This window comes from Buceros rhinoceros, unplaced genomic scaffold (genome assembly GCF_000710305.1).
Source record: "Buceros rhinoceros silvestris isolate BGI_N320 unplaced genomic scaffold, ASM71030v1 scaffold12004, whole genome shotgun sequence".
Lineage (NCBI taxonomy): Eukaryota > Metazoa > Chordata > Aves > Bucerotiformes > Bucerotidae > Buceros > Buceros rhinoceros.
Genome location: NW_010410109.1, coordinates 50,752 through 62,525, shown reverse-complemented (window position 1 = coordinate 62,525; position 11,774 = coordinate 50,752). Strand labels below are relative to the sequence as shown.

Here is an 11,774-nt window from a genome sequence, read left to right as displayed (position 1 = left end):
GCCGGCGCGTTCTTGTGTCCGCGCTGCCGGGGATGGTTCGCCGCGCTCCCACCGCCTCCCCATCGCCTGAAGCCCGTTGGCGGACAGAGGGGGGTGAGTAACAGAGCCAGAAAGGGTGACAGTGCCGTTACCCATCACCCCAGCATCTGCTTTTGATATTAAATCCGTGCAAGTCCGTAAAAAGTTAACGCAGAAGCGTCACGGGGTTGTTCAGGTTAGTGTGTTTTCAGCGCCGGGCCGCCCGGAGTTGCGACAAGCTCTGTAACGTTTCCAGATTGATCTGTCCAGCCTCAAAATTGTGCCATTAGAACGCGGAGGCGCTAAATCAGCACATGGGTATGCAGGGCCAGGTCCCCTGTGATGCTCGGCAGCATCCTGCTCACGTCGGAACTCGGTTTGTGAGGATGCAAGAGAGTAAGAAGCAGGCGGCACAACCGCAGAGGAGCGTAGTTAAGGGGTCGTGCATTCAGTAATTGCAACAAAAAGCCCAATTAAGTTTCTTTAGGCTGAATTAAACCGAATTTGTCGTCCTTTCAGGAGGTGTCTCTCTGGTATCTTTCTTGGGTTTTAAAAAAAACCCCGAACTTCAGACCTGGCAGCATTAATTAGAACGGTGTTTCTAGGGAAAGGTGCTTCCCAGCCTCCAAACTTAGTGGGCTGTGTTTGTTACCGCTTAGCAAAGTACAAAGTTGCGCTGCTGCTAAATATATCCGTGTGCTATCAACAGCGAGAGCAAACAACTGCAGATAACGCTTTTTGTTTCTTTGTGTCTTCATACATTTTCGGTGTAATTAGGAACCAGAGAGAAGGAATTTTCAGTAGGGGAAGTTCACAACTTCCTGGTACTAGCTGCCTTTTGTAGTTGTGGGGTTTTTTCCTCTTTTGGTTGCTGTTCTGAAATGGGAGATGAGAATAAAGAGGAAGTTGGTGAGCAGTTTTGTCTCTCTGTTAGAATCGGTACAGTTTATGGAGTCCTGTCTAGGTCTCTGCTTTCTAAACTGAAAAACTGTTTACACTTTCAGTTGTTCTAGGTTGAGCTGCAATGTGCTGTGAGAAATCTTGCACCATTGTCTGCCTGTGCCTGAGGTGTTGCAGAAGGTTGTAAGCGTGTTGGTTGCCCTTGCTTTTAGGGTCACCAGTGCTTGTCACAGAGCAGTGACATCAGACCTGAGGGGCAGCACTTCCCCAGGCTGCGTCTCGCTGCAGTCGACTTGGATCATGGGGTTTCGGGCGATACTTTCACATCTTCCGCAGAGCCCCACATCAGCTCTGCTCTCACATGCAGATGTTGCTGGAGAGTCTGTGCACTGGTTGTGCAAGACAATGACCAGTTGTGTAGCCACTCCCCAGCCTGCTTCTCTTGAGCAAAGGAGCAAGCCAAACCGAACGAACCCTCAATCCCCATGTCACGCTTCCTCTGTAACGGCACGGGCCGTGTTAAACTTTAAACCATCCTGGGGTTCTCATTGTGGTGAGGGGTGATGGAAGCGTTGTTTTGACTTTTGGAGACCGTCCTTTTGTTCCTTTTTGTGCAGCTCAAAATGACTGGGAATAAACCAGCCGTCAGCTCTTGACTGGGGGTGAGCTGGCTGAGCTCTTGGAGCTGATGCTGCTCTTACCTGTTTCCCCTGCGTGTGCAGCTGGGACACTTGATCTCTTATATTCTCCTTTAAATGATTTAGTGTAGTAGTCAGGGCACAGGAGGATTAAACAATTTTTGTAACAAAAAGAACAAGAGGTCAGTTGTAGTCTGTAACACAATGTTTCTATTGCTAGCGTGTACGTAGGCAATTATAATTAATTCCAAATGCAAATTAAGCTCTTAAGCACTTAGATGAAGGGTTAGCTAGAGTTCTGCTTTTCTTCCATTACACATGCTTTTATGAGGAGGTGTGGGCAGGTCGCTCATACGAGTAGCCATGTGTTTCTCTGCCAGAATTAGAGCTTGTTTTTTGATGTAGCTCCCATTTGCTTGACAAAGACAGCGAGAGCTGAAGAGGACCGGTCTTTAGCAACTGCAAGGGAGCTAACAGACCTCTGTGTGCGAGAGGAGGTTGTGAAATAGTCATGCCGTGCCACTTCACGAGTGTGCCGTGGACTTACAGGAAGGGGAGCGCTGGGCAGAGCTCTGCTCCGCTGCAGGGTGCCAGTAATGCCTTCAGTGCGCACAAACGCGTCTGTGTGTTCCCTCTACACCAAACACGATGGCACCGATAATCGTGGTAGAGATGATGAGATTCTTAAATAGAGTGAGAGGGAACCGTGACACAATGAAGTTTAATGTTTAATCTCAGGAGGCCGCCGCGTCATTGAGCTTTGCTTTCCCACAAACACACCTGCTGTTAAGCGGCGACTTTGCCTTCAATCACATTTGTTTCAACCACAGCCCCGTAAAGATCACGGAGCCCAGAGTTTTAAAATAAAGCGGTCTTAATAGGTGAGAGAAAAGCCCTTTTAAGCATGAAGGGAAGTTATTGGTTAAAGCAGAGAGAGTCAAGGCTTGAAGTGATTGTGCTGTGGAGTGGTGTGGAGTGGGGCAGCGAGGCTCTAGCTGCCTTTGACAAATACGTCATTTACGGGGGTGGACCGTGCGCCTGGGTCGCAGCTATGTAAGCATGTGCATCTCCAAAGCAAGATGATCAGGAGGCACTGTGCTGCAATTTAAAAAAATTCTAAAGCATATTTTTAAAATATAATTTAGCATGTGGATATGTGTCCACATTTGTGGCATACGTAGGAACAAAAAATGAGATTCTTTTCTCTCCTCAATCGCGTGATGGAGCTGGGAGGCCGGTTGATACGCAGTGGTCACTCCTCACTGCTGGCAGAAGTTCTCTGCTGTCCGGTGCTGAGAAATACAATAGCATCAATAAATTTAAGTGTGGAAGTTAAATTGCCGTGCACTGGTGTGTGGGCTTGCTTTTGTGAGAAGCTCAGACTTCTGCTCTCCCTTTCAAACCTGCTTTACGTCACTTCAAGGCTTTTTTGTTTCTGATGCCTGTCCTCCCCTCTCCTTTGCTAGACTTGCTTATTCTCCAGAAGGAGAAAATATGTAAAGCTTATTGAAAGGAAGGTTAGGTAGGAGCTAGAAAAGGGACCATCCTTGTAAGTAACTGGACCTAGAGTAGTGGCTAATGTGTATTTACTGTGACAGCGCCTGTTCTCCTTTCAGAAAAGTATTTAAAATCTACTCCATGGGGGGTGATCAGTTTAGACAGTGCATTTTGATAAACCGTTAGAAAGGACTGTAAGAGTCCTAAACCCTAGTTCTCAGGTGTTTGGCACTTTAAGCCCAGAGGTGAGAAAGGCTGTGCCTTTTTAAAAGGCGTTCAGGGTTGAAAAGGCATGTGCTGTTGAAGACAGGTCCAGCGTAAGAGCTGCTTTCACATACTGCCGCCCCACAGCTGCCTGGAGGTGTGTGACACTTGAAATGTGCGTTCAGCTCAGACCAGACCAAGGTGACATCTCGGAGATGTGGTTCTTTCTATCCCTTCTTCCACTTCATGACTTCATCTTTTAGTTTGTAGTATTGTCCTGCTTGGACTGTGACCTGCTGCAGCACTGGAGATGTTTTGCAATCCACAAATCCCAGGCAAAAAGCTCAACTTGGAGTAGGCAGACAGGAGCAGATCCTTGTAGGTGCCGCAGAAGAGAAGCTTTTAGTCCAGAGCTCAGATTGGAATCCGCCTCTTTGCTAAAACTCATACGCTGTGGACTCATAGGCTGTATAGACCTTGGGCAAAAGGAAGTGGAGATCTTTCACCCTTTTAGCACTTCCAATATATGTAATAACTATTTCGCTTATTATGTTGAAGTCCAAGCGCTTTTCTTTGGTGCTGTGCCCCAGGATGTTGCCTGTCATGTTTGTTTGTGATGCTCAGCCTTGCTGGAGCAGGATGCTATTATGTGAAGATGACAGAGAGCTCAGTAGGCATTTCCATAAGCTACGTTCTTCTGATCCTGCAGCACCGTGATGATTCAGCTTCTACAATATTTACTTACCTTGCGTTATTTGGTTTTCACATGCCATCCCACTGTTGTCACTGTTTGATTGATGATCCTGTTTGATGTTCTCAGTGAGATCTATTAAAGAACTTGTTACTGTCTGGCAGTAGAACAGCACTTGAGAAGTACTTATGCTCTGGCTAAGTTCATACCTTTCTAACTCCCCTCCCCCCATTTAAGAGTTGTGCTCTCTCTTGTTATCACATGTGTTTCCTGGAAAACCTCTTTTTGACAACTGCCCAGTAGCTTTTACTGAGGTTTCGTTGTCTGGGGTGATACTGCAACTAGAAGCTGACCCTGTGGGAGGTGGGCAGCTCAAGATGCAGAATTCAGTACCAGCAATCAGGTGTTTTCTGGGCCCATGATGACAGTATGCAACCCCGGAGGGTTGGGGTTTTTTTTTGCATAATTTGCGTAGTTTCTGCTTCATTATAATAGGAACTAAATCAACCAATTCTGAGGAAACATCTTCACTTTCAGAGGACATTTAAGAGAACATAGCAGTTGACAGTACCTGTACTTCGAAAGCACACCATTCCTAAAAGTGTATTATAATTCAAAATATCAACCTCTCCCTCAAAATAATTATGTGTTTGCTGTCGTATGAGATCATCTTTCTTCAGACATGTATTCTGTCCTAGCTGAAAGAAGCGAGGTTCTAGGTGAGAGGGAGGGGAGGGTGTCCTTTACTAACGCTCACGGGGCGTTGTGATACCTGGAGGCTTCATTCAACTCCGTTCTCTCCCCTCACCCCCCACCTTCAAGGTGTGCGTGTACGTAGAGAGAAGAGCAGATTTGCTGAGAAGCGGAAGGATGGTAATGTCAGTCAGAGAGTCTACATTTCCCAATTCTTACAACTTCTGCTGCTTTTTAAGCTCTGCTGAGTACTAACATTGAAAACATTTTGTTTTTAAGGTGGCCCTGAGGCCTACATTGAAATATTTGAACAGCCCAGGCAACGGGGCATGCGTTTCCGATACAAATGTGAGGGCAGATCGGCCGGCAGCATTCCAGGAGAACACAGCACTGAGAACAATAAGACGTTCCCTTCCATACAGGTAAGTGACCATTGCCCACAGCAACCTTGGGCTGTAGCTAAGCGCTGAAGTCGGTGCAGTAAATAAAATACTTTTCATTTCATGTTCTGTTGTTCTTTCCTTGACATGCAAATGTTGCAATGGAGTGGAAAAAGTTCTTTGCTCCTAGTCATCAAAGATTTTCTTTCAAATTTTGAAGAAGAGAAGGTGCGCAGATGTGCTGCTAGAGAGGAGATTGGTGGAGTTACTAATTGTCTGGGAACCGTTCATCATTAGCTTTTTCTCTAGGCACATTTGTTCTGATTCCTTAGTTACGTGACTGGGGTTTGGGTTTACTGTTTGGACTGCAGTACCAATTTTTTGGGAGAGCTTTGAAGGATTTTGCTTACAGAATTTGAAAACGTTTTGAAAAGCTGCTGAGCACTGCGTGAAAGAAGGGACTTTGTACGAGCGAGCAAAGTAAGGCAGTGGCTTGCAGCCGGTGAGTCGGTGATTGGGCTCCGCTAAAGAAACTACAATGAAGTGTGCGAAGTCAGAAGGGGATACGGAATTTAAAAATGAGCTGAGAAAGGGGAATTATGTGGTCAGAGCACCTGCAATAAAGACAAGTTGCATTATGGATAGGTTGGGAAATCCAGAGTGAAGGGATTCATATTAACCCCAGCAGCTCAAAGGAGGGACAGCAGCTCAAAGCAGGGACAAAGATACAGACAGTAGAGGCAGGATGGAAGCACTTTGGCAGCAGTTTTCATATGTGGGACAAAGGAATGTCCTAGACGGGTAGGGTAAGGGAGAAGAATTTCTGGTCTGCTGTTTGACGTTGGTAGTGTTTCTTCAATCCCTTTCAATTTGGAGAAAGTCTGTCAGAGTTGAGATGAGAAGAGAAAGCTCAAATATAAATGGGAAGTTAAGACACTTGCCATCTTGAGGTACGTGACAGTGCCCAGGAACGGAATCTGTATTTGCAAGTGCAGTAGATACAAATATAAAAAACAGTGGAGTCGAAGATGGAGCCTGTGGAAGCACAGCAGAAAAAGGACAGATACAGAGGGCATAAACCCTGAAAAACAAGAGATGTTTTAGGCTGAGGTGTAAAAGCTCTTTAAGAAGAGGGAGTTTGAAAAAGTTATTGGCAGTCGTGCATTGAGCAGCAGAGTGAGCCCCTACTACATAAAGCAGCTGTGGAAGCTGTGTAGCCCTGAAGCCAGAATTACTAAGGGGAGAAGCAAACAAGAAGGTCCTGCCCTTGACTGTCGCAGTGCCAGATTTGGTGAAGGAATGCAGGAAATGGAGATCTTGCCAGACTCTATTTTTTTCCAGCACTTTACCAGTTGAGCAAGGAACTACGTAAGCTGGTGCCAAGAGTAAATATTTTCATGGACTCTCAGCCTAAGGCTGTGTCAGAGCACAAGCTGAATGGGCAGTATAAGCCTTTGATTCCTCTTAGCCTGGACTGCTGCCTGTGAAGGCCAGCCAGAACCCAAAAGGGAGATGGGATGTGGTGGGTGACTTCAGTCCTGGCAAAGTTTGTTCTTTTTTAAAGGTGACTGTTGATGACAGAGCTGATAGTTACCCGTAGCAGGTGATTTCTAGGTGAATTCCTGCCTCCCTGAAGCCTGTAGGAGGCTTTAGTGCTGATTGGGTGCTAGGGGAGTCCCCTCTAGAGATGGAAACATCAATGAGGATGAGAACAGAGAGGCCAGGGGGAGATTAAATTTCATGGTGCGGCTACGATGAAAGACACCAAGGAGGAACTGGAGCATCAGAAGTGGATAGATCAGGCTTCAGGTTCAAGGGACTGGGTGTGAAGTGAGGGAGAAGTGATGTAATAGTTGAAGAAGGTGGAGAAGTGGTGAAAGTTCTATTTTAAGGGTAAAAAGTAACAGTGACTTGTATGAAGGCTGAGAAAGAAGCCAAATTGGGGACTGTAGAAGCTAACGTGATGGAAACTAGGAGAGCACAGACCAAGTCAGAGGTTTGAGATGTCAGCTGGGAAGGGTATATGATGGATCCCTGGAGTCTTAAGAGGAGGAAAGAAAGGTCGGAAAGAGAGGAACAGTTAGTTATAGGGCAGGGGAAGTGGAGGAGGAGAGCTCGCCTCTGCACAAATGTGTGCCTGAGCAAGTCTTCTATTTGCTTTCAAGTTGTTACACTTCAAACAATTTAGGCCAAACTGTTTTTCTTTTTTACGCTCGCCCACGCAACCCTTGGTAACTTTACTGGTAGCCGTCAGCAGGGGGGAAGACTTTTATGCACCTGAGAAGCTTGTGTGTTGAATTAGTTTGACCGCTCTGAAGGCTTTAGGAGGAGCTTCAGAATTCAGCGCCTCCCTTCTTGACTATGAGATTGAATATTCATCTGAGAATTAATGAAGAAAAGACTTCAAAGGCGATTATGTCGTGCTGTATCTTTAAAGATCCTCTTTTGGTCCTACAGCATTGCAAGCTGGTTTAGGTCTAAGCTTCTATATTACCTCTGGCTTTTCACAGAGGGATGAGTTTAACTCGTATGGAGAGCCCTGGTAAGGTGGTGAAGCAATTGATCTTCAACCTCAAAAAAAAAAAAAAAAACAAACAAAAAACCTAAAAAAAGGGAAGAATTATTCTTTAGAGCCTCTCAGACTTCCTTCCCATTCTTGGAGTGGAGTAGTTTGAGAGCAGCATGGATTGAATGTTGAATACTGGCACTTGCAAAATTTTATCATTACAAATAACCAGCTGCTTTGGCAAAACTCGCAGATGATGTGTCTTGTTTTACCTTCTGAAGAGAAAAATTTCACTTCTCAAATATTTTGCCAAAGTCTTTCAGGGTAAAATGAACAAACTGAAATGGAATGAATGAAACTTCAAAGTAGTCCTGGCTTTTATGAAGCAATAATGTAATTTTCTTAGCTCTGGAATTTCTGCCAGAGTATTCAAGGATAAAATGTATTTCCTGTTAGATGTGGGGACTTTACTAGCCCTGGTATCTAAAATCTAGAAAATGTCACATTTTTTTTGTAGATTCTGAACTATTATGGAAAAGTCAAGATACGAACTACACTGGTGACGAAGAACGAACCCTACAAGCCACACCCCCATGATTTGGTTGGAAAGGACTGCAGAGATGGTTACTACGAAGCCGAGTTCGGGCCAGAGCGGCGAGTCCTCTCGTGAGTAATGGTGTTGATTGGGAGTTCAATTAATTAAGCGAGTGATTGGCTAATCTTATGTTTTAGAACTCCGACTGGTGATTAAACAAGCAATTAGTGTGCTGTCTTTGCTGAAGTTTCCTCATCTTTCTCAGAGGGTGACTCTCTTTGAAGTTTCCTTCTGTTGCAGTACTTCACACCCTCATCTTTGCTCCTTTTCCTATCACCTGTTTCCTTCCTTTGTTCATTCTCCCCACGTCTGCCTCCTTTTCCTTTCTCCCACTCATCTGTTTTTTTTTTTTAGTCTTCTTCAGTAACAATTCTTTCTCTTGAGTGTGACTCTCTCCTGCCTGTGGAAATGACGAGTAACGCAGTGGGTAACGACAACGTTAGGACCTCACAGTTATTAGGGAAGTTCACCTTTTCCGTGGGAATTATATTTGGGTTTTCCAGAACCCGGTGGAGAAAGTTTGTACTGTCTGAGTATCTAGTCATTTCGAAGATAAAGGTTATGACACATCTAGAAATATATTAGTAGCTATCACTGTTGCTGCTGTTTGTTTGGGTTGGGTTTTGGTTTTTTTTTTTTGGTTGGTTGGTTTTTTTGAGTGAAAATACAGATTCTGCTCCAGCCCAGCCCTGTAGAGCAGAGCGTTCCAGGGAGGATCTGCCTGTGGCTGCAGTAAGGAAAGTTCAGACCACGTACGAGATGTAGTTTTCAGTGCTGTGCAGTGGGATGTTAAGGATATCTAAAACGCAGTTGTATTTGGTGGCATTTCATGTAAGTTTGCCAAGTTTACGTAATAAAAGCAGAGTAAACTGCAACAAATGTTGAGTGGTTATGGCCAGGGAGGGGAGTTTAGAATTGACGGGCTGTTTGTGGTTTGCAGTTTGCGATGTAGTAAATTTGGAAGTAGGTTATTGCTTTGGGGTAAACATAACTGAGCTGGGAAGAAAATAAGGTAAATATTTCAGTGTATTAAGTAGCTCTTACACACTCTCTCAGGCTGACGTGATTCTGTTAGTGAAATTACTCCACGTTTATGTGGGTTTAGTCAGCAGGACGCTATTAAAGGAGAGAACCAAGACACAGTCTGTTTGAAGATGATGATTGCCTGATGGTGAAATGACCAGTGGTAGTAGTGGAGCTGCTTCTTCCACATAGAGCCCAGGCTCAAGTGATCATCAATGCGCTGCAGCGTACTCAGGTGGCACGTAGCGTGGTGACTCTCCTGTCTTCTGCTGTTACAGATGCTAACAATTCCATTGGTTTATTGGTTTTAGCTCTGTTCGCAATGCTGTCCTCACTGGAAAATGGTAGAAGTGGATTAGTGAGTGTAGCTCCTATAATTTTCTCCAACTGTCCTACCTCTCTAGAAAGGTAGGGTGTCCCTTCAGGCATCTTGATTGTGGTAACCTCATCCTCGTCAGCTTGCCTGCAAACAGACTTCCCTTTCACCTCGTCTAAAAGGCAGTTGCAAATATCTTAAGCTGTTAAGGGACCTTGCACCTTGGTCTGACCATCTCTTCACCAGCTTCCCTTTGGCTTCTCAAATCAGGCTTCCTCACCCGAGGTCAGAGGATGTCTGCCGCTCTAACCCATCCCACTTCCTACCCTCAGCTCTGTGCCTTCGGATCCAGAACGAAAAAGCCCGATTGCTTAACGCCTCTTCTGGTTATGTGTTAGGTTCACTGGGTGCAGGAAGACACTGATGATTGTTTTTCCTCTTGGCATTTGTTGCACAAGGTTAAGTGTGTGAGCACAAGGCAGGCCTGTGGAGAGGCCATTACAGGATGTCACGCCGAAGAGCTCTGCAAATATTTATCTGCACTTTTTGATTTCGTCTCCATTGTATGTGCGCATCAGATCCTGGCCTCTGACCTAATTCCGTGTTTCCGTTTCACTTAAGGCCTTTGGGATTGTTTGCTGTATCCATCAATTCTTCTCAATGTTGTTGGGTTAGAAGCCTCTCAGTTTCTTACAAAATAATAAGTGGGCAACTTTCACTTTACCGATAATGCGAACCTGTAAGCTGCAATGGAACCTGACTTTGGAGATCCTGATGGGAGGAGGCTCGAAACATTCCCTTTGAAATGTCTCCAGCATCGCTACACTCACTTCATTTTTTAAAAAATCATTGGTTGCTTGAAGATGAAAGAACAGTAGGATCCATAATTGGATTTGGATGTTTAAAGTCGTTTTCCTTTTTGTGGCTGGTGACTCAGTGTTCACATTCTTCTCTTCGAGTCCATGTTGAATAAAAGCCTCATGCAATACTAGTGAGCCGGAGATGTCCTGTCTTGGCAGTAGTTTTGGCTGCTTGCTCTTGCCGAGCATCATACGTGGAACAAAACCAGAATTTTTTTTTCTTTTTTATTCCTGCAGAACTGGAATTATTAATCCCAGATTTTGGGCTGGGCTGAGTAACCACTCTGCTTTCTGCTTGTTTAAAGTTCCCCGTGTGGTTCCGGTTGAACGAAGTGTTTTGTTCTGCCTGTGGTATCCGCACTGCTGCCTAAACTCGACCAGAGCCCTCCCTGGCGCACACATCAAGGCGAAAGTATGAACGCTGGAGCTTGCGTGACTGCCCGTATACTCAGATTTTTACTTCCTAGTTTGCTATCTCTCTACACGGGTGATATCATAGGTTGATTTTTAAGTGTTTTTCATTTTTTTTCTCTCTTCCTACTTCTCCCTCTCTCTTCTCGTTATCTCGCTTGCTTCCTGTCAGCCAGCGTTGATGTGAAACCCCATGGCCTTGCTGAGGTTGTCGACAGTTTCCCCTCTGATCCGTCCCTCTGTTTAGCAGTAGTTAAATAGACACTTTCACTGCCGTAGCTGGATAGAGCTGTTGTTCAAGGCTGGTTCTGCGTATGGATTTCCTCGATAACTTCTGGTGGATGGCTGGAGAGCCTGGGACTGCGGTTTGGGGGTATAACACAGAACCAGACCTGTTCTGGTGTGAATCTGTGGAATACAGGGGGTATTCTGGGGGGGGAAAAAAATATGTGCTATGACTGAGCCTTGAAAAAAGACCTAGTGACAAGAGAAGACAAAACAAGATTGCTCACCAGGGTACAGAGCAAATCTCGAATGTCAGTAGCCACAGCGTGAAGCCCAAGTGCTGTAGTGAATTAGGAGATGCTACTTTTGTTTCCCTCTAGGGGACTGTATCAGTTCAGGTTCAAAGGGAGCGGATGGGTTCCTCTAGTGAAGAAAGGTTCTGGAGGTGGAGCCTGAGCGCAGAGGCGTTGGGACCCTCTGAGCGGAGCACGCTGGGCTCAGGCAAGGGAGTTTAAGGCAATTAAACTTCATGTCCTGCCAGGATTGTCTTGCTCAGAGCAGGGAAATGCAGAGTGATCCTTGAGCACGTCGGCAGGAACAGGGAGCATCTTGAGGTGCACTTAGGTGGTTTTTTAGGTATCGCTACAACAAAGAACTTCTGTGAGGAGTTTCAAAGGAAGGGAAGTTGCTGGTACTTCTGGAGAAGGGTGCCTGTGGCACAACCTATCTTCTGAGCTTAGTGTAACATAATGAAACGCAAATTACTTTATTTTTTAATTTTTTTTTATACTTCCTGCTTTGCATCCACTCAGCTTTG

The 11,774-nt window shown here is 45.3% G+C and overlaps 1 protein-coding gene across 1 annotated transcript in view; it reads left to right on the top strand.

Annotated features, from left to right (window-relative positions):
* Positions 1 to 4,940: 4,940 nt before the first annotated feature.
* The window catches only part of REL (v-rel avian reticuloendotheliosis viral oncogene homolog), a 25,189-nt gene continuing 18,355 nt past the window's right edge, over positions 4,941 to 11,774 (top strand). The window contains exons 1-2 of the mRNA XM_010135486.1: positions 4,941 to 5,063; positions 8,045 to 8,193. Of these exons, the coding sequence (XP_010133788.1) occupies positions 4,971 to 5,063; positions 8,045 to 8,193 (242 nt within the window). The 5' untranslated portion in view covers positions 4,941 to 4,970. The remainder of the gene's footprint in view (positions 5,064 to 8,044; positions 8,194 to 11,774) is intronic.